Source organism: Mastigoproctus giganteus, chromosome 11 (genome assembly GCF_048544385.1).
Source record: "Mastigoproctus giganteus isolate SK-2022 chromosome 11, ASM4854438v1, whole genome shotgun sequence".
Taxonomy (NCBI): Eukaryota; Metazoa; Arthropoda; class Arachnida; order Uropygi; family Thelyphonidae; genus Mastigoproctus; species Mastigoproctus giganteus.
This window is the reverse complement of record NC_143585.1, coordinates 100,257,787-100,281,746: the sequence shown is the minus strand read 5'-3', so window position 1 is coordinate 100,281,746 and position 23,960 is coordinate 100,257,787. Positions and strand designations below refer to the sequence as shown.

The window sequence follows — 23,960 nt, the reverse complement described above, 5'->3', positions numbered from 1 at the left end:
TGGAAACATCCACAATCTCCTGTGCGCAAAAAATTCAAAACTGTTCCCATTGTCTGAAAAGTCATGGCCACAGTGTTCTGGGATCACCAAGGCATTCTGTTGGTGGATTTCTTGCCAAAGGGAGGAACAATCAATGCCCAGCTTTACTGTACATTGGAAAAACTGAAAGCCAACATTCGATGCAAACAACCTGCACTCCTGACAAGCGGCGTGATTTTGTTACACAACAACACAACTCCACACCACTCGTGAGTGGTTGCGCCGTAATCGTTGGGAAACTATCTCCCCCCCCACAGCCCAGACTTAGCACCTTCAGACTTCCATTTGTTCAGCCCTCTGAAGAAACACCTTTCAGGAAAGCATTTCACCACGGATTTCTTCGGTGCTGGTATTGATAAACTGATCCATCGTTGGGGCAAATGCATCAATAAAACTGGAGACTTTGTGCATATTCACTTATTTCTTGGTGTGTAATTTCAACTTCGTATTATTAAACATCATCGAGAGAAAAAATGTGTTACCTTACTTTTCGGAAACCCCTTGTATGAATAAGTGGCATTATACTTCTCATTTAGAGAAGTAATCCAGTTCTGTAGCATTAAGACAATATTGTAATACTGAGACCTCATGTTAACAACCAAACAATTTGAGAGCTCAGTGAGACATTTGTACTTTCATTCATTTGCCTATTCAATAATTTATATTTTTTTTGCCACTACTGTTCAGCAGCATTTCAAATTAAACAATTGTTTGATTTGCATTTCCAATCTGTGATAGGATATACAAGGTGTTTCAAAAGTGTCTGTGCAGTAGACTATATAATGGAGTCATAAAGGAACAGAGAAGAGGAAAATTGGCACAAGGTTTCTTTATGACAATGTTCCTGTACACAAGCAATTGCTGCTCTGAGGGGTTGAGAATTCCAGGAGTTAAATCACCTGCCCTACATTCCAGACCTGGCCCCCAAGTGATTAATTCCTTTTCATAAATCTGAAAAATCAATGTATGGACATCAATTTTTCAAGTGATGATGATCTTGAGAAAGCTGTAAATGGCTTTTTTTAAACACCAGAATGAAGATTTCTTTTTAAAGGTATTTCCTCTTTGTTCTCAAAATGGGAGACATGTATTGTAGAGAATACATGTACTCAAGAGAATATATATACTGAGAAAAAATTAAATAAAACAAAATAAATAAAAATTAAGCTGTAATGTTCCCTCATTACTTCTTAGGCAGGTAATTTTTTTCAGTGAGCATACAATTCTTTTGAAGGAAAATGAAAATCAACTAATATTCACTGAAAGCCAGCCACTACTCAACATCCAAAAACCTTAGTCTGATATGTCGAGAGAGAGGGGAGAAGGTCCACACCATCCATTCACAATATAATACAAACAACATCCAAACTACTACTCTAACCAACTATTCAACATCCAAAAACCTTAGTCTGATACGTCGAGAGAGGGGAGAAGGGGGAAGTCCACACCATCCATTCACAATATAATACAAACAGTAGTTTATTTCTTCATATATAAGCAAAACACTGATGATAAATTAAGTACTGAGTATTATTAGCATGAAGTAAGTATTATTAGCATCAATGTAAACAACTGATGACAAACAAAAATGAAGAAAGTCACATCATATCAGCTGAACCCACTAACCAGAAATGCTGGTGCTAACATAGAGATTTATATGAAAGTAAAATAGCACTATATCAGTTTACTATTTTAAAAATAGTAACTTTTTTAATTATTTAAAAAGAAAGCAGAAATTTAATTTTATTTTCCAAATTTTGATGAAAATATAAATGTACAGGTTCTTTATGAAGATTCTGTGATACAGTTTTTGCAATATTTAGGCATTAGGCAAAAATGGAAGTAACAGTTCCATATATTGCTTCAATGAAACAAATAACGCTATCAACCACAGTTTTTATGTGATTTCTAATGCGTGCATGCGCGCGCGCACACACGCGCGCACACACACACACACGAGCCTGATAAAATTTGACAATGTGTGTTCTGCCAATCCCTCTAAGTTTTATAAAAATTAAACATTTTTAAGCGGCTTTGCAGATAACAAATACTTATTAATAAATTTTTAAAGTTCCTATATTTGAAAGCTTAATATTGCATGACCATTAAAGAAAAATTTATTAGGAATTAAAGGAATAAATATTTTGTAATAGATTTGCAGTTATGTAAAAAAAAAAGTTGGGAACCACTATAGTTAAGTAATTTGAAATATAAGTATCTATTCAACCAACTCTGTGTATTAAGGAAGGTGAGTACAGTTTTAAATTACTCATTTACTGAAATATTCAAGGAAAACTGCATTGCAGTTTCAGAATTTTAAGAGAAAACAGTAATTCCAATAAAGACAAATTTCAGAACAAAATATTTTATGCTGTTTTTAAAATAAGAATCAAAATCAAACACCAGATAAAAATATATATCTTTTAAGAAATGCATTTAATAGTTCATTTGGTATAAGTATCAGAAAAGTATTAAAAAATCAAAGGTTCTTACACACAATTATTTTTTGTCATTAATCTTTTTTAATATTACCAGAAAGGACTAGAGAAAAGGATCACTGTTCTTAACAGCAGTATGTCCAAATCAGCATTTATTAAAACTATTTTAACAAATACCTAATTATGAAAAAAATATTCAATTAAAATCAACAAATACTAACTCCACCACACCATGCTTTGATAAATATTATCCAAACATGAACCCTTACAATAAAATAAAATCACATCATTTTCTAATTTTTATTAATTTCTCTTTTTTTTTTCCCTCCATTTTTCTTAGCATGTGATCAACTGCATTTAGACTCAGCATACAGGTTCTACTGCTATGTATTTATACACACACACATGCACTCTCACAATATATTACCAAAAATATTGATGCAGCAAAGGAAAAGTTTTGATGTCATTAAGACATGAGTTATATAATTTTTTTAACATTCTTAAAAAGGTATCAGGATTTACTTTCAGCCTTATTTCTGTCAGACTGCCTAGGAGTTGGTTTAAATTTTTGTCTTATCATATCATTGTAGCCTTCCCGATTTCTTGCTATTTCAATGGCATAAAACTGTATCCTTGGAACTGAAAAATTAAAATAAGAATCACAAACTGCATATACATAATTTTTATTTAAATCAAACAAAATTCCTGCAGCAATAATAATATTAATATATATTTTCTAATAAATATTTTCTGACTGTATACATATTTATAAAATATTTTATTATTTAATAAGCTCCTCTTGGCTAGTTAAAATCAGTTACTAAGATATCAAATAACTGGTCTTAAAATAAGTCTATTCTTATATCAAAGTATCCATTTTATTCAATCTTATTTCCTCTGCTCTATATTTAAAGAGGTTTTTCCTTTAAATACATTCCATAATTCAATTACATTTGCAAGACTTTTAGCCAAAGAACAAAACCAGTTGTATAGTTTGTCACAGTATATAAAGCTTTGAGAAAGTTCAATACAAGTTCTGGCAAGTGAAGGCAGATTACAAAAAATTTTTAGCAAAGAATGCAAAGAAAAACAGCAAAGACTTCTTTAGTTATGTAAACTCTAGAAGAAAGGTGAGAATCAGATTGGTCACTTGATATGAATGGTTCGACTGATGATGATCCTGCTCAGATAGCTGAATGAGTATTTTGCATCTATATTCACATATGAGGAATTCTGTAGGAAAGTGCCAGAAGCTTATCAAACTCTTAACTGGAAGCTAAATGATTTTGTAATAACTGAGAGAAAAGTGGCAGAGATGTCGAAGTTACACATAAGAAAGGCATCTCGAGTGGATGGGACCTATCCAGTTATATTAAAGGAAACAGCAAAGGAAGTAAGCAAACCCTCAGCCATAATTATGAGAGCATCCTTGGACTCAGAGGAGGACCCCACAGACCGGAGATGTGCAAAGGAATCTCAAATTCACAAAAAGAGATCAAAGGTTGACATGAGTAATTACAGACCTGTTGGTTTAACTTCTGTTCCAGAAAATAATGGAATCACTGGTTAAAGAAGCATTACAGGATCATCTAGACAAGACTGCAATAATAGTTCAGACACAGCATGGGTTTGCTAAGGGGAAGTCTTGTCTGACCAATGTGTGGTCACAAAGGAACTGGATGCAAAAAATAATTTTGATATCATATACTTGGATTTCAGGAAATCTTTTGATATTGTTGCACGTGGAAGACTGCTGTACAAATTGGAGCAGAATGGGATTATGGGTAAGTTGTACCTATAGATAAAAGGATGGTTGAGTGGGAGATGAAGAGTGGTAATCAATGGGCACTGCACTTCATGGACTAATGTTATTAGTCCATGAAGTGCAGTTTTCTATATTTATCAATAATAATATATTTATCAGGCTTAATATCCACATTTTCAGAAGATAAGATAGTTAACAGAGTTGTTAATGACAGTAAGCTACTGCATAACAGAATCTAGAAAAGTTGGGCAGATGGACTGAGAGGTGGCAACTGAAGTTTAACATTGACAAATGCTAAATACCGCGTATGAGTAGCAGTAATCCCAGAAATACCAATTATGAGGAACAACACTCAGGGTAGTGGAGAATTAAAAAAACCTGGGGATAATTGTACAGCCAGATATGAAGTTTTCTAAGCAGTGCAGATAGGCTGCCAGAGTTCATGGATAGGGCTTACAATACCGGGATTCCAGGATCCTGGTCATTTTTTTTTTCAGGATTTGAAATACCAGTATTGATACAAAAATACCTAATTTAAAAAATAATTGTTTATGATTTATTCACATAAAGATTATAAAATCGACAACAATAAATCATTAATATTACAGAATGTGTAACAGAGGGATTGTTATACACAATACAAATGCAACGGAAAGCTGAAAACATCATGAAACTAAGACAAAACGTTACAAATATATTTCTCTTAGTAAGAAATATTTACTGTGTAGAAGTAAGGCACTTAAGGAATAACGAAAACATCATCACAGAAATATTTCCATTAGTGGGAGTAGGGCACTTAAAGAATATGGTAAACAATGGCATGGCAGGTGTGGAAGGGTTAAAATTAAAAGCTTCTGAACAATAGTTTATTCCCTCTATTATACTGCTACTTGAGGATGCGACACTTAGTGCATTTTTGGAAGGGGCATCAGTATGGAGCAGTTCAAATGTATTGTCAACAGATGATCTAGAGGTAAAAGGTGAAAGAGTTTCATTGTGTGGGAAAAGCATTCTGTTTTTCCCACCAAAAGAAGAAGAGTGAGTTTAAAGAATAATGCTGTGATTGGGTCAAGTTTAAATTAGGTAGGCAGAGATAAATAAATGAAAAGGAAATAAATAAGGTTCTCGCGCCAAAATAGTGGGTTGTAGTTGTTGTTTGGAGGGGTTGCAGACATGCAGTGGTAGTTCTGGGTTCAGTTTGGGGTCCAATTCTGGGAGTGTCCCGCTATATAGTGAAGAGTTCTGCCAGGCATGTTCCTGTGCTAGAAGTTAATCCAGAAGCTGAGTAACAAGCCAGTCAGATAGTGCCCTAACTTCTACTATTGATGTGGTAATTTCCTTCAGTATTAACAAAGAACTGGTCCCAAAATAAGACAGTACTGGAAGAGCTTAAGGGCAGAATTCAACTAAGAAGAAAGACTTCACTGCACTCTGTGGCAGGAATCTGCACAAAGGAATCCCACTGTAAAAGAGAAGGAAGGAGTTAAGTCTTCTGAACTGTGTTGTATTGAAAAGGGTGCTTAGATAAAACTGTAATTATTTTAAGGTAAGAATTAAGTTAAAGAAATTACGAGAAATTTACAGAAATGTTTAGTAATGAGTTGGTTTATTGGTTGAAGTTGTAAAGAAAACTGATATTGCTAAATTAAGAGAGAGAGAGAGAGAGATATATGAAATTTTTAATATTAAGTCAGCTTATGGATTGCTGTTGTGAAGAGAACTGATAATGCTGATTAAGACAAACATAGGAACTGCCCAACTTACGTAATTCTCGACTTTACGTAAGTTTTTGCCAGCCAGTGCAAACTGAAAAAAATATGGAGATGTATTTTGCATCTGTAGGAATAAATGGAGGTATTGTGAAAATATCGTAATGTGAACCCAATAAAACATTGTTTTTTGTTTTTTTTTTGTAATTCGTTCCAAGTCCTCGAAAGTTGCAAATTTTGCTATATTACTAAGCTATTTATCTCTCTAAAAGGTCATATTTATAATGGAAACTGCAGTACACTTTCATTGTTATCATATGTGCCATTATAAGAATCAATTTTGAACGCCTTTGTGATATTTTTCTAAAACATTTCTGGAGGTCACTAAAAACAATTTGCACTTTACAGTTTATTGGGCTTTTCTGTTAGCATAATCTATTATAAATGGGTAGTAAATTCGATCTTATTGCATTTGTGGTAATACCAATGACTGCAATTTTGTGGATTTTTAAGTTATTATGGTGAAACGTGTTCCCCTTCACTGAAATCTTAAATCATATAAAAAACATATTTTCAGAAACTTCTCTTCATTCCTATTTACTTATAACAATGATGAAGGGAAAGCGACCAATGGAAAGTGTAAGTGGTGGCAGTACTAGGAAACAAAACAAAACTGATTTAGAAATGAAGATGATTAATTACGAAGTAGGACAAAGTTTGTCATCTGTTCCATGGGAATTAGGTCTCGCTGCTTCAATAGAGAATACTATTTTAAAGGACAGTGTGCGTATAAAAGAACATGTCAAAGGATCAATGCACTTAAGATCAACAGTGATAACAAAAAAGCATTCAGGTGCTATATTGAAGATGGAAAAGCTATTAATAATATGGATGGAAAATCAGTTTCAGAAGCGAGTGCCCCTGAGTCTAATGACCATTCATGCAAAAGCAACAAGAATTTATGAAGATATTAAGATAAGCACGGCAAACTCCAAGCCAACTTCGTGGCAAGCAATGGGTGGTTTAATAGGTTCAAGCATCATGCTTGTTTCCAAAACATTAAAGTATGTGGTGAAGTCGCCAGTGGTGATTCTGCAGCTGCAGAGAAATTCTGTGATGTGTTGGAAAAAATTATTGAAGGGGGGCTATTCAACGCAGCCAATTTTTAATGTTGACGAGACTGCTCTGTATTGGAAAAAAATGCCGGATCGAACATACACTGCCAAACAGAAAAAGACGATTCCAGGTTTCAAGGCTTCAAAAAGGGCTCAAACCCCAGTCTAATCAAGAAGCGTGTGCTACGCACTGTTGCTCCTTCCCGCCTGGCTACGGAGGCGCCTGCATTGCCAAAGAGGAAAAGAGAACGCCAGGTTTCAAGGTGTCAAAAGATAGGGCCATGCTCTTGCTTGGGGTTAATGCAGCAGGAGATTACAGATTAAAACCACTGCTTGTGTACCATTCTGGAAATCCCTGTGCATTTAAGGGCATCAATAAAGCCACCCTACCCGTGAATTTCCGATCGAACCTGAGAGCATGGATAACAATATCTCTCTTTGAGGATTGGTTTAAATGCTGCTTCACTCCCAAGATTGAAAAGTATTGTAAAGACAACGACATTAATTTCAAGATTTTGCTTCTATTAGACTTTGCTCCTGGACATCCTACGCATCTAGATGATTTCAATTGGAACGTGAGAGTCATATTTCTACTTCCAAACACGACTTTATTCATCCAACCTATGGATCAGGGTGTTATTTCAAATTTAAAACATACTATTTAGACACAACGTTTGCTCAGGCATCATCTGCAGTAGAGGCTGAAGAAAATTTTACATTAAGAGACTTTTGGAAATCTTACAATATTTACCACGCCATCATAAACATTAATAAGACCTGGGCGGAAATTACTAAAAGTTGTTTAAATGACACATGCAAGAAAATATGCCCATGGCACGTAAAAGGCTTTGAAGGATTTGAAAAAGTTAAATCATGAAGAGGTTACAGATAACACTGTAAAGGTTGCAAACCTACTTCAGCTGGAGGTGGATGCCAAAGACACGGAGGAGTTAATAGAGGAAGAAGAGAAGGAATTATGTAACGGAGAAATAATTGACTTGCAGGCAACGATAGTGAAAGAAGAAAATGCTGATGAAGCTCAAGATGAACCAAATAAGGAGCCGAGACACTTCATCACAAGAGAGAGATGGTAATGGCATTCGTGAAATTGCATCGGCAATGGCGAGGTTTAAGATAGTTCCTTGACAGCAAACGATTCTTAAAAGTTAATAGGAGTGAATGATATGCTTGCTTGCTAAAAAGAAATCGACAATGAAAAGAAAAGCCGCCGTCCAGCCATTTATTAATATGTTCTTTCGTAAGGTTGAGCAGCTGACCCCTTCTAAATCTCCACAGCCCGGAACCTCCGCAGCAGCTTACTTATCAGCTGAAGACTTCAATTCTGGCAACGATGATCGAGAGGTAAAACTTACTGACATTATGACCGTCTCCTCTCTTTTTTTTTGTAATTTTATAATTTTGAAATTTTTTAAATTGCATGCTTCTGTAATTTTTCCTGTGCACAAGATACAAAAATTGAATAAATACAATAAATAATTCTATTTATGTTTGTCGAACATTTCTTTTTTGATTCAATCAATTCAGCGAGCACAGCTGCAAGTGCTGCACAAGCATGGGGGAAATTCTGAATTACGTAAAATCCGATTTAGGTAGAGTTCCGCGGAATGCAACCCTTGCGTAATTCAGGAAGTGGCCATATGAGGAAGTGATTAAGACTGAATTAGTTTAGTGTTTGCAGCTGCAAATTCTGATGTTTATGGGGCTTAGAGAGTTGATATTGTTAATTGAGAGAAAATACTATGGAAATGATAGCATGTATTAACAGATTAAATGAGAAAAATTAATAGATTAGATGTAAATGAATACCAATTATGTATATACTTGTAAGAAGCTTTTTATGATAAATGACTTTTGTTTTATAATATTTGTGTCATTGCTCATGAGAAACTATGGAAAAATCCCTCAGCTCCCTGCAAATTCTGATGTTTATGGGGCTTAGTGCTTAAGGAGAGCTACTGTAGGAAAATCATAACATGGCCAGTGATGGCAATACTAAGGTACAGGGAAATAAAAATTAATAAATAACCCCCACATCTCAGATTTGGTTTCCTCACTAAGCTTAAACATCAATCCCTTTCTTTCATTAATACGGATATAGTGCCCTAAAAAGTCAAAAAGAAAATAAGATTTTTTTGAAGATGAGGAATAAAGAGGGGGGGGGGGGGAATGGCAACTCGTCCACAACTATCTCAGTACAATACACCAACCAGCACAGAATCTAAAAGGATGTTTCCTGCTGCTAATTAAATTATGTACCAAAATTAGATCAAGTTTAAATGATAACACTATTGATTGCTTATGTTTCTTAAGGCATCATTGCTGCAGTGGGTGCATTTCTGGAGGCCCAAAAGAAAACTTTCTCCACCACACATTGCAGCATCATTGGCAAAATATATTGACTCCAAAGTGAACTATGTCGAAAAGTAAAATGTTATCAGACTCCTCAAATAAACACTTTCCTTGGTCGGATTACTATTTCAAAACTTCTGATGTCAACATTTGCTCAGATCATGTCAGTGAAATTATTCTTCTAGGGATGGAATCCTTTATTCCACACTCCACCTTAAAATCTCGTCCTTCATCTAAACCTTGGTTTTCCAATAAATGTGCTAAGGTTGTTCAAGAGAAGAATGTTGTATATCGTAATTGGCTTGTTTCCAAACCTTCAGTTTCATTTTCTGCCTGCACCACAGCTTGCAACAATTGTAAAGCAGTTATTAATCAGTCCAAACTAGATTTCAAACAGGCTATGGGCAGAAAACTTACTTCTTGTCCAAATGGTGGCTGAGCATTCTGGTCTCTTGCCAAAGCTATTGGCAGCAACTTTTTGCCCGTTTCTGTTCCCCCCTCTGTCAAAACCAGATGGTTCTATTGCCACTTCAACCAAGGAAAAAGCTGACCTGCTAGCATCCTATTTTACTTACAACTCATTTATTAATGATCTTGGTAAAATATCTCCCACCATTTCCAGTATGCTCCATTCAATGTCTGGTGTGATCTTCTGCCACAAAGATGTCAGAAGGATTTTGAACAATCTTGATGCTACAAAAGCTGCAGGTCCTGATGGTATTTCCCCACTTGTTTTCAAAACCTGTGCTTTTGAATTTACTCCTGTTCTGTGTTGCCTATTTTCACTTTCTTATTCCAATGGTGTTTTTCCTTCTGCTTGGAAATTTGCTCATACTCAGCCAGTTCCTAAAAAGGGTTGACAAATCACTCCCATCCAATTATCGTCCCATTGCAATTACTTCTACTCTGTCCAAAGTAATGGAGAAATCAATCAACTGCCAACTCTTAAACAATCTAGAAACTTTCCATCTGATCAACAATCGCCAGTATGGATTCCATCAGTGTCAATCCACTGGTGATATTCTGGCTTATATTACCCATTTATGGACAAATTCAATGGAAAAGTTTGGTGAAACTCAAGTAGTTGCTCTTGACATTTCAAATGCTTTTGATCATGTTTGGCATAAGTCTTCTAAATAAGCTTCCACTGTATGGTTTGCCAACTGTTTTTAGTAATTTGGTATCCAGGTTTTCTCTCTGGTCAGAGAGAAACTGGTCCACATTCATTGATTCAAAGGCACTGTTCTTCTGAATTGGCTTCTATAATCTCTGCTCTATCTTTCAAAGCAGTCCGAACACATGCCCACTCAACTTCCTTTTACTCTCCAACTTCAAACTCACAGAACCAACTTTTCTTCTTCCTCAATACTTCTGTTTTCTGGAATAACCTTCCCTCATACATATTTCCTAATAATTACAATCTACAGAAGTTCAAGTCTAATGTCTACAAATATCTTCTTTCATCTTCTCAACCTCCAACCCCTGCACAGTACTAAGTACTATAGGTTCTAATAGCTCTCGTGTTTGGAGTTTTCATAAAAAAAAAATACTCAGGCCATGAACTTTTTAAATGCCACAATGTCATAGAAGATTAAGGTTAAGAACAAGATAGAAACCATATGTTTAAAGACTTAAAGTTCCAAATGCTTCAACTGAAATGTGTACTAAAAATGCAAAAAAGTTAAAATGTTTAAAATGTCTAAAATCAGTTCTTCACTCCAGCTATCAAAGGTTAATTTGCTTATAAATTTAATTCTGGTGACTACCATTAAGTTAACTGTATAATCTAATATGAAAGTATTATGTTTATGAAACTGAAGTTACCATTCTCTACTAAACACGCCAAATTGTTCTAAAGAAGTGTATAAATTAATATGCCTAGGTCAACTAAGGGGAGCTATTCTAAAATTGAAAATGCACATGATTCAGTGTCTTTTTGTTAACTGTCCTTTTAACAGTTATTACAACATATTATTTTGAAACCTAGCATTTGAGATATGTGTCTGCCGAAAACCTATATGGTCACTATGACATTTAAATTTTATTTAATTAAAATACTTGAATCTATATTTCTTTCTGAATCAAGGGTGCAGTTGTTCCACAGAACCTATTATCGTTTTTTTAACTATTCACTGCAAGGACTTTTCCTCTCTTCTTACTAACTAGGTATTTTATTTCAAAAGAGAACAACAACCTTCTTAAACATAATATGGCATGTTGCACTGTTTGGTGAGAAAGGGTTTTAAATAATGTGACTACGAGTTTGCTGCTTACCTAAAAGTGTTATCATTTGGGTTACTGGTGATGATCAGATTAGGAACATTCCTGCCTCTTGTACTTTCTGTGGCTTGTTGATTCAGAAAATTTGCTCCACAGGTCGAGTGGACAACTCATGATTTCCAATTAATGTGGTAAATTGAACTGTCACTGCAAGTTCCACAGCTCTTATCATGCTCGTCACTATAACAGTGTACAGCAACTCTCCCAACTTTCCTTTTGTGGTAAATTGAACTGTCACTGCAAGTTCCACAGCTCTTATCATGCTCGTCACTATAACATAGTGTACAGCAACTCTCCCAACTTTCCTTTACAACTAAATATCTCACACCACACAGACTCTATGGTCTCCTGAATCTTTACCAGAAGTTTGGTTTTTCCTGGACATGTCCATTGTTTAAGGAAGTCCGGCAGCGATTTTGATTACTGTCTGGAATTTTCCGGACAATGAAAAATAATGTCCAAACAAGAAATAATTGCCGCACTTACAACTATTTAACCTGCTAAGAACTCTGCTTACATTGCATTCAAACAGCGTCCCTCATAGCATCCTCCCATTACTTGTGAGTAATCTTGTAGTAGCAGTATTGTGTTTAACATGCTTCAATAGCTAAGGTCATTTTGCACAGACTAGTAAGTACTGTACCTGACTCCAGTAATATGGATAGTTTTTGGAATTTTTTCAAAACAGAAATTTTTCCAATTGTCAGTTCCATTTAATTTCGTTGCATTCTAATTTTTCTATTAATATTTAGAAGTGTACATATTTTCACCGGTTGAAACGAAAAAATAAAGGTAGCTATTTAAAAAAATCCTGAGTTAATAATAATAAGAAACTATATTGAATATTTATATTTTTTAAATTCTCAATATCATCTATATTTACATTATTCTAATCAAATATAAGATTTTCTGTAAACTGTTTTTTTTTTTTTTTTTTTTGTTAGTTGGTGCAGCAGCTTCTGTGGCCATAATGCACCTCCCAAAGTTTTTGCATTTTTTACTGTGATCCAAGCCCGAGGCAGGACTCAAACCCACAACCTTTGGGGTGCCAGGCAGGTACTTTACCCAGGCTAGCCCGGTCGGCCTGTAAACTGTAATTTACCCACATTAAAATAATATATCATATATATAAAAAGCATCTTTTTTTTGGACAAAATGTCCTACTTTTGTCCTACATTAATCTCAAAATATCTGGTAATCCTACCTGAATCAAAGTATAACTTACTAAATTTAAGTAGTTTTTATCAGAAACAATAACTCTCCCTCATCTCCTCTTGATGAGTTTTATCTTGAAATATTGTATTGGACAAAGTCTCAATTAATCCTAATATATTAGCATCTGAGATCTAATCAGAACTCAAATTCATCCATTTTATTAACAAAACTTCTAACAATACTATGTAAGCATTTTGAGCTTTGTATTCTTTCATTATTTATTCCCTGATACATCCCATATAATTACTGAAACACATTGTATCATTGCTAGCCTTTTGTACATTGCTTCTGTCACATCCTTTCAAGTACTTAACTAATAAGTAATCTGTTGTCCTTTAAGATCACTCTTGGAATGTGCCACTTCTCATTAGAACCCTCAAGAAGAGTGCAAGTGCAACCTTGAATCATACCATTAACCAACTGCATGTCTAATTCTCCTCACTAGAAAGGTTCTAAGTAGCAAGGTAAATCTTTGCGCTGATACTTACAACCCCAATCCCCCAAATAAAAATGCTCAAATTGAAGAAAACACAGGAAAAGCAGATATGGGACAATAACAAAAGAGGCCCCTGTGTTTTCATTATTTCTAGTCCCTTCACTCTAGAAACATCCCTATAAGCAGTTTACTGGCTCTGCAAGAAAAGTTTCAGAATTAGTAACCTAATTGAAAAACTTACCGTGATGAAAAATTACAAAAATTTAGAGTGCACTAAAATTACATTTGTGTTAATTCATCAAAATATAAAGCTATACATCAAAAACAAATATTAATATATTGATGTGTGAAAATTGTTAAATCATTTTATTTTAGAACATGTGATTTATTAAAACTTTAACAATACAGCTATGCTTCCAAAGAAATATAACCTCTGTACACATTTATTTACTTTTTGTAGTACTTTCTGTAATTATATTTATTTATTATTGATTTAAGTCAAAATAAAAATAAAATCCAAATTATATTATATGCTGATGATTAAGTTATAATTGCAAAATCGGAAGATGAACTACAGATAGAGTTAATGAACTGAATAAAACAGGCAAAAAGTACAGGATGAAAATCTCCACCTCAAAAACAAAATCAATGGGATTATGTGGAAAAAGTATACAGAGAGTCAAAATTGTTATTGATGACAAAATAATATCACAAATATCTGATTTCACCTATTTAGGAAATTTAATATCAAATGAAGGGAAAGACATCCACACTGAACTACAAAAATATAATAAACTTCGCTTCAAAATGAGCCCTCTTCTACAGCTGTGAGACTTGGGTAATAAATAAGAAAGATGCACAAAAACTAGAAGCAAAACAAATGAGATTTTTAAGACCATTATTACGCTTTACAAGACTACATCATCAAAGAAATCTAGATATTTGTGAGAAATTAAAAGTAGATAACATAGTAAATAACATAAAACGGTATCAGAAAAAATGGATCAGCCACATAGAAAGAATGAACCCAAACTGAATCCCAAAATTAGCCTTTAACTACAAACCTACAGACAAGAGAGATGTGGGTCAAACAAGACAATGACGATGCCAAGATCAAGACCACGTCTAAGAGCTACAATGGAACAGGTCTTAAAAGACCTAAGCCAGATCAAGTTCATGATGATGATGAAAACTTAAATTACAAACTTTTGTGTTGAAAAAGTGTAGCAGAACTTATTTGAACAGATAATGTTCTTTTAAATTAATTCTGAGCAATATTCATTAGAAAGAAATTTCAGTGTGAGGTGATGAAATGATTTTAGTATCCCCAAGAAAATTCATAGTAATGGAATTTTACTCTATTAAAGCTGCTTAGTTCAGCACTGAAGTCACAGATCAGTTAAGAATATAAACAAAACAAAGAATGTACCTAGATGACCATTTTAAATAACAAATTCAAACGTTCTCTACTTACCAAACATTGAATTCTTTTCTGAATATTCCTCCAAACTATTAATCCTGACAAGTGTTCCAAAATTAAAATCATCAACCACTCCCTGAAACTTATTGCAGAATGGTTGCCACTTCTGAAGAAAATAGAAATTATTGCATTAAACTATTAATTAATATCATTCTGAAATGATGTTTAAAAGAGAAATATCATAGAAGTAATCTTCCTTTGGTGACTAGATCACTAATAAAAAAGCAATTCTAATTCACGAAAATTTTTTCAAATGATAGGTTGGGAGATGTGCCATTATTTCTTAACTGCAAAATACAATGACCATAATTGAGGATAGATTTAATACATTTGTACATATAAAAAAGTAAAAATAGTTTTTTTTTTTTCCTTTCTTTTTTATTCTGAGATTATTAACAGGGCTGGAGGTATTTGACATACAATGGTTTTATCTAGTTTAATCTAAGATTTAAACCACCATCGTCATGACAAAAAATCTGTTTGTAAAAGATATACAGATAAAACATAGCATTTTAAAATACATGGCAGCAAAAATAGTTACAACGACTGCTCATGAAAACTCAAATTTCTCAATATTCCAAACTCTGACATACTCTCCCACACAACAAAACTTTCATAGGATAATTGCACATAAAGCTGTTCTTGATAACTCAAATTTTGTGATTTGGGTCTATAAAACTAGGTCACGACAAAATATTTTTGTGTATGCTAAATTCAAGCAGAGATGGGCAAGGGATGCATCAGGAACAGTCATAAAAGTTCATGAGATATTCATGTTCTCTCTTCCATCAAATGTGACATAAAATATAACTTTCAGCTGCAGTAACTCTGTTTATGGAGAAAGAGAGAAATCGCTTAAAAGATCTGTTTGTTTTTAGGAATAACAATTTATTCTTGCACTAATAACTACAAGTGTTCTTAGGACATACATATTGCGGACTGGAAATGAACTACAGTAGAAACTCAATTATCAAGACCTCAATTATCTGGATTTTCGATGATACAGATTACACAAGACAAATACATAATTACATAATAACCAGGACAATTAAAAAAAAAAAAAAAAAAAAAAACAACCATAAATCATAAAATTCAAGTAAGAATAAGTATAAACAGATGTCCTGCAAGTCGTAAATAAGCGACAAGAAGCATTATAAGTCATCATTAGGAGATTATTGTGCCTATTATCTTGCAATCCTCACTGTCTTCACCCCCCCACTTAAAAAAAACAAAAAAAATATATATATTTAGCCTATGTATATATTAAGTGCAATAGCATCATTAATACACAGCCATTTCTGAATAAACAGAATTGCTCGCAGCTTGAGGCTTTAGCCCTAAATGCATCTTAGTCCATATATTTAGCTTGTTTTAGTGCGTCGCATCGATTGGTGTGTTCCATCGCACCGCAAAAGGACAAATTTTGTTTCATTGTGCATGTCAGGGATGTCGGAATTTTTTTTTTATAGTAACTTTTTTTTTTTGTTTAGAAATTGTGAAAATGATGGGCAAATGCAAGAGTTGTGCTTTCAATTAAACAAAAACTTAAAATTATTCAAAAGTTTGAAAACAGTGCATCCGTTAAATCTCTAAAGAACCATTATAATGTTGGTGACCAAACCATACACGACATTGTAAAAAATAAAGGGAAGCATCGTATTGGACACACGAGAAGTGCGTGTTAAGTTCTTTATCTATCGCCATACTTTTTACGTAGGTTGCAGAACATTTTTCGATAAGGAAGTTCCCGACTTACATAGATTTGCACTTACATTACGTTATTTATAATTTTTTTAGATAGTATGAACCAGAGCTGTAATGCTCAATATGACTTTTATATGATTGAAGATTTCAAGTGAAGGGGACACACATTTCACCATAATGTAACAACTCATAGAATTCCAGCTGTCGGTATTATCGCAAATGCAATAAGGTTGAGTTTACTACTTGTTTAATTATTTTCACTAACAAAAAAGCCCAATAACCCAGAAAGTGCAAATTGTTTTTAGTTTTATGGCAGTGACCTCCAGAAATGTGCTTCAGTAAAATGTGAACTCGCGTGGAGTGATAATAGTGAGTTTTTGCCTTAACCCTGTAAAGTTCTTTTCAGAAAATTTCGTTTTGACCGTTATCGTGGTGCCGACTAAGAGAATAAGTGACAGTGATACTAGTAAATCTATGAAGAAAAGGAAAGCAATCAAGTTGGATCAGAAAATTAAAATAATAAGGATGTATAAAAATGGCCAAACATTAACAAGTATCGTGTGGAATTCCTTTTAACAAATATCGTGTGCAATTTGTCAGTGATGAACACAATAAAGGAAAAAGACAGAATACGAGAAGTGGTCGAAACCAATGAAGGTCAACTATAATAATAACCAAGGCTACGAAATACATATCAGTTTTTACAGTTCAATAACATGCGTTTTTTTTTTTTCCTTTTATGTTTTCTTTTCTTATGAGGCCACTCCGACTACTTCACCGCTGTCCCCAGATAAAGTTTTTAATTGAACTAATTAAAAATATATAATTATTTTTCTTCACTCTTCTGAGGATATTATGTGGTTTTTGTAATTTTGGCATATCAGGGATATAGCAGCAATATTTTATTAGTCATTCCCGAGTTACATAAATCTCTAATTACGTAAGAAGTCCTGGAATGTATCTCTTACGTATGTCGGAAATGTACTGTATTTTTGGATTAACCGGGAAATCAATTATCCGGGAATATTTTTTTACCATCTATCACGGAAAATCGAGAGTGTACTGTAAAAAGAAAAATATTAGCAGATATGTTGCACAATGCACAGTGAAGCAATAGGAAGCAGGTAGTACCTGCGACCGCATGGCATGTAGCAATTCAACATTCAGAAATATGAGTCACTTCCACAACATGGAAGTGAGTAGTTTGGGAGTTTGTTCCAACAAACAACTACCTTCTAACTGAAGGAAAAGTTCCGCACATCAATCTTGCAACCATCCTTCCTCAATTTGAATTTATGACCCCCAAATGTGTACAGTCTGAGCAAGAGGAAAGATGCCATCAACATCCTTCAGTCAATCCATTCAAAGCTTTAAACACCTCAATCAAATCACCTCACAGGTGCCTAGTCTCCAGATGCTGCAATTTACTGGTAAGCATGCACTTTTGTTCATCTCCATCTCACTGCTCTTCTCAGCACCCATTCCAATAGATCCACTTCCTTCCTAAAATGAAGCCTCCAGATCTGTATGCAGTACTTAAGATGTGACCTACCCACTGTCTTATACAATGGGATAATCAACTCATCTTTTCTAGCAGAATTCCTGTATATCACTGAAAAAACCCTATGAGCTGTCCTAGCAACCTGTATGCACTGCTCAGAGAACTTCGTATCTGAACAAACAATTACCCCCAGGTCCATTTAATTCTCCACTACCAACCCTAAATGTAGTACCACATGGTATATTATCCTGGGGTTGCTGCCACCTGTCAGCCCATCTGCCCAATTATTCTACATCTTGTAGCAGTAGCATAATCTGAGTACTATGATTAACCACCCTGTCAACCTTCATATCATCTGCAACCTTCAACATTAAGCCTGATCTGCCTTCATCAATATCATTAATACATACAAAAAACAACAATGGGCCCAGCACTGAACACTGAGAAACTCCACTAGACATTGTTAATCCAAGAAAAAGGGCCCAATGATAACCACTCTGTCTTCTCCCACCAAAGCATCCCTTTATCCATAGCAGTAACTTGAACCAAATACCACGCTGCTACAATTTGTATATGGCAGTCTTTTATGTGAAACAGTGTAAAAAGTTTTTTTGAAATCTAAGTAAATGATGTAAATTTTTTTTTTTTTACATCCACTACCTCTGTTACTGCATCACAGAATCTAGTCATAGGGGTCAGACAAGATCACCTCTTAGGAAATCTATGCTGTGACTAAAGTATAACTGCACCCCCCCCCCCCCCCCAGTTAGATATCCTGTATTACTTCTTTAACCAGCAACTCCATAATTTTCCCTGGAACAGAAGTCAAGCTAACAGGTTTGTAATTACTCACATCACCCTTTGATCCACTTTTGTGAACTGGGGATACATCCATACATATCAAATCCATTTGTATCTCCCCTGAATCCAAGGATGCTCTCATATTTAAGCTGAAGGTTTGCTGACCCCTTTTGCTGCCTCCCTTAATATAATTGGACAGATCCCATCTACCCCAGCTGTCCTTTTTAACATTTAAGCTTCAACAATTAATTTTACACCTTCCTCTTCCTCTCAGTTATCACAAAATCATTCAACTCCTCAGTAGAATATTTTACACTTCTTGCATCCCCATCGCTAAAGAATTCCGGGTGTGTGAATGCAGATTCAAAATATCTATTCACTTTGTCTGCAACCTGAGCAGGATCATCAAGAGTTAATCCATTCATATCTAAAAGACCAATTTAATTCATCCCCTTCTGCTACCGTTTACATAATTAAAGAAGACTTTGCTGCTTTTCTCTGCATTCTTTGCCAGATATGTCTCACAATCTGCCTTAGCTTGCTAACCTCTTTTGTGACTTGATTGCAGACTAGCTTACATGAGCATCTTCTGCAATTCTCTCTGTTACCTGATAATTTATATGCATTCCATGTATTTTTCTTCTCTGCCATGAGTCCCATCAGTTCACGTGATTAGGTCTAAGCCTTCAACAGTATCTCTTACTTGGTATAAAAAGTCTAGTAGCTTCTACAATTACTACCCTACATGCTTCCCATTTAGAATTTGCTGCTGGTAACACCATCGATTGGTCCCACTAAAGAGAATTTAAAAACTGTATAAGTTCAGTGTATAGTGTGTTTAAGGTCTAACGGCACCAGGGGGTTCCCCCATCTCCACGTAGTTTACATTGTCGTTTGATACAGTACACTGTACAGGCCAGAGATTTAAAAATGTATGGATATTGTGGTGTGTAGTGTCATGTACCATTGTTCTTGTGGCCATTTAGCCGCTGGGATCCTGGTGGGTCCGAACGTTGCCCACACTAAGCCCCGTGGAGGCTGTTATTATTGTTATTTGGATTTTTTTAGGAGCATTAGCAACTAAGGCCATATTGCTCCGGGGATATGTGGTGGTCATTCCCTGACCTTTCCGCATCCTCTATATTTGGTGGTCACGGGCTCGAACCCCAGTCTAATCAAGAAGCGTGTGCTACGCACTGCCGCTCCTGCCCACCTGGCTACGGAGGTGCCTCCCGTGGAGGCAGACCAGGTACACTAGTAATTTGTTTTACTCTGACAGGCCCTGCCACCTAATTTCCTAAGGTTTCAGTGGCTAGAGTCTAAAAAAAAAAAAAATTGGGAGATAACGCTAGAATTGGAAAAGCCTGATGTACACCAGCGCACATGTGGGACGTGCACTAGTGTACAGAGTAAAGGAGAAAGACTGAAGGCTGGGGGGGAAAAGTCAGAAGTGTGGAGACAAAAGAGAAGACGACTCCAATGATTTCCAGTGGGGCATGCCCATGCTCTGCAAGGAGAAAGTTGGGGGGGGGGGGGGTGGAAGGGAAGGAAGGAAACAACAGATCGTCCCCCCACCAGGATAGGGAAAGAAAGTGGATGAGGCTAGGTGCCCTACCCAGAACACCAAATGGCGAGGTGGCAGTTTAGCTGCATTCAAAGTCTTGGCTTTCACAAGGTACCCAGCCAGGGCTGCCACCTGACAAGGTGGCAGCATAGCTGTGGTCTGATTGGAGAGTCCATTTCGGTCTGATTGGAGAGTCAGTTGGTGTTTGTCATGTCTTATCATGATAAGAGGAAAATGAGACATCAGTTTTGGCTTCAACCAGCACAGTTTGTCACATGCAGTTTTGGTCCTGATGGGAGAGTGCCTAGTTTAGTGTTTGTTACATCGGATCTTTGTAGAGGAAGCGAAGAGTCTGTTCAGTTTTGTGATCAGATTTTTTTTTTTTTTTTTTTTGATAACAGGATAGTGGTTGTTTCTTATTCAGTTTTGCCAGTGTTGCTGTTCAGGCTGAGGTTCAGTGCAGGGTTCGTAGTGATGAGGTTGTTCTAGTCATGCTAAGTGGTTGCCAAGTTTCTTGGTTGCGGTAGGGTTCTGCGCCTTGTGAACAAGTCTTGGGCAAACTTTTTGAATGGTTTGTAGTTCTGTTCATCATCAAGTAGGCACTATTCCTGGTTCCTGGGATTGTACTGGAGCTGAGTGATGAGAAGGGCTTGGAGATCTTCATACAGATGGCAGTTGAACATCAAGTGGTCCCAGGTTTCTTGGGAGCCACATGCACATAGGGGGTTGTTTTCGATGCCTAGCATGTAGTCCATTGTAGTGATCTTTGCAAAAACAAAAGCACCACCCTTTGCCCTTGAGAGAAGTTACATCTCTATTCCACATCAACACATTGTGATAACTGCCACCTAGTGGTTCCCTTATTTGCAGATCCTTAATGCATGAAGGGTCGCTTCATTCATTAAGAATCTGATCACTGGTGATAATCAACAATACTGTTCACTGGTGACAATACTGTTCAAAGTTCAGGTCTAAATGGATGTCAGATGAACTAATGAGACTTGTGGCAGAGACGAAAAATGCATCATCATCATTCTACTCTTCCGTTTGAGTCCCTATTTAGATATCATCCTCCATTGTTGTCGATCTCTTGAATCTTGCATCATTTGTTGATAACTCTGAAAGCCTGTGTTTCCCTTTAGTCATTGGAACCATTCTCTTTTGGGTCTTCCTGGTGGTCTCTTATCTCCTGTCAGTACTACATTAGGCAGCCTGTTTTGTTTCATCCGATTCACATGTCCAAACCACTGAAGTTGTTTTTTGTAGATCTGCTCTATTATTCTGCATTCAAAATTTAGATCTCTCCTTACTTGTTCATTAGTTTTACATTCTCTCCAATTTGTTTTATTGATTTTCCTTAGACATCTCATTTCAAATGACATTATTTTTTGCCTTTCTTTCTTATTTATTCTCCAATTCTCTGATCCATAAGTTGCTGTGGGTATGATGACAGTTTCATATAGTTTAATTTTTAGACTGTTTCAGATTTTATTGCCCTTCCATATGTTTGTGAGTTTGTTCATGTTTGTCCATCCGATGTTCAGTCTGTGATTAATTTTAGCATTAGCATTAGAAGAGGCATATGATGCAAGAAAGCAAGCTTATTCAGCATCAGCCAAAAAAAAAAAAAAAAAAACACACCACACCCATTTCATCACCCCTCCGTTCGCTCGAAATACCTGTCCAGTTGAGCCTTAAATTTGTTTAGGCTATCAACTTCAACAACAAGTGATGGAAGTCGGTTCCACCAACCAACCACCCGCTGGCCAAAGGCAAATTTCCGCACATCTATCCGACATCCGTCCTTCCTCAATTTTAATTTATGCCCTCTGAGCTGATTATTCTGAGCAAGATGAAAAATCCCATTGGCATTGAGCATGCTCAAACCATTCAAAGCCTTATACACCTCTATCAGATCACCTCGCCGGTGCCTAGTCTCCAGACTCTGTAATTTGCAAAACTTAAGCCTTTCTTCGTAAGAGCAACCCTTTGTTCCATTCACTAATCTTGTTGCCCTTCTCTGTACCCGTTCCAGCAGCTCTACATCCTTCTTGAAATGAGGCCTCCAGACCTGTATACAGTACTCAAGATGTGGCCTAACCATTGCCTTATACAAGGGAATAATCACCTCCTTATCCCTGCTAGAAAAATTCCTGTATATCATTGACAAGACACCATGAGCTACTCTTGCAGCTCGTCTGCACTGCTCAGAGAACTTCATATCTGCCTGCACAATTACCCCCAGGTCCTTTTCATTCTCCACCACTGTCAGTGTAGTACCGCAGAGTTGATACGTTGCTCTGGGGTTACTGTTTCCCATATGTAACACTTTACATTTGTCAATGTTAAACTTCATTTGCCACCTCTCAGCCCATCTGTTCAACCTTTCCAGATCCTGTTGCAGCAGCATAGCGTCAGTGGTGTCCTTAACAACCCTGCCAACCTTTGTATCATCTGCAAACTTGGACATTAAACTTGATATCCCATCATCAATATCATTCATAAACACCGAAAACAACAACGGACCCAACACTGAACCCCGAGGAACTCCACTAATAACATTAGTTCACGTTGAGCAGTGTCCATTGATTACCACTCTCTGTCTTCTGCCACTCAACCATCCCCTTATCCATAGCAGCAATTTGCCTCCAATGCCACACTGCTCCAATTTGTGCAGCAGTCTTCCATGTGCAACAGTATCAAAAGCCTTTCTAAGATCCAAATATATAATATCAAAGTTATTCCCTGCATCCAGTTCTTTTGTGACTACATCATAGTATAAAATCAAATTGGTCAGGCAAGACCTGCCCTTAACAAAACCATGCTGCGTCTGAGCTATAACTGAATTCTTGTCTAGATGATCCTGCAGTGCTTCTTTAACCAGTGCCTCCATTAATTTACCTGGAACAGAAGTTAAACTAACAGGTCTATAATTACTTGTGTCAGCCTTTGATCCTCCTTTGTGAATTGGGGTTACATTTGCACATCTCCAGTCTATGGGTACCTCCCCTGAGTCCAAAGAAGCTCTCATAATTATGGCTAGGGGTTTGCTTACTTCCTTTGCTGCCTCCTTTAATATAACTGGATAGATCCCATCCACCCCAGGTGCCTTTTTTATGTTTATCCTCAACAATCTCTCCTCCACTTTCCTCTCAGTTATTACAAAATCATCCAGCTCACTGCCAATGTTTACTTTACCTACATCATTCTCCTTCCTGAATAACTCCTGCGTGAATGTAGATGCAAAATACTCGTTTAGATTGTTAGCCACCTGAGCAGGATCCTCAACTGTTGAACCATCAATATCCAGTGGACCAATCTGATTCATCCCCTTCCTTCTAGAGTTTACATAAGTAAAGAACTCTTTGCTGTTTTTCTTTGCATCCTTTGCCAAGGATTTTTCGTAGTCTGCCTTTGCCTGCCTAATCTCCTTTGTGACTTGGTTACAGACCAACTTATATCTATCATAGGCTTCCATGTCACCCATTAATTTGTATGTATCCCATGCATTTTTCTTCTCTGCCACATGTCTCATTAGTTCAT

The 23,960-nt window shown here is 36.0% G+C and overlaps 1 protein-coding gene across 1 annotated transcript in view; it reads right to left on the bottom strand.

Moving 5' to 3' along the window:
- The window catches only part of LOC150078292 (DALR anticodon-binding domain-containing protein 3-like), a 325,092-nt gene that overhangs the window by 258,596 nt on the left and 42,536 nt on the right, over positions 1-23,960 (bottom strand). The window contains exons 5-6 of the mRNA XM_090385185.1: positions 14,842-14,953; positions 3,000-3,116 (exon numbers count right to left, since the gene is read on the bottom strand). Coding sequence (XP_090241311.1) covers positions 3,000-3,116; positions 14,842-14,953 — 229 coding nt within the window. The remainder of the gene's footprint in view (positions 1-2,999; positions 3,117-14,841; positions 14,954-23,960) is intronic.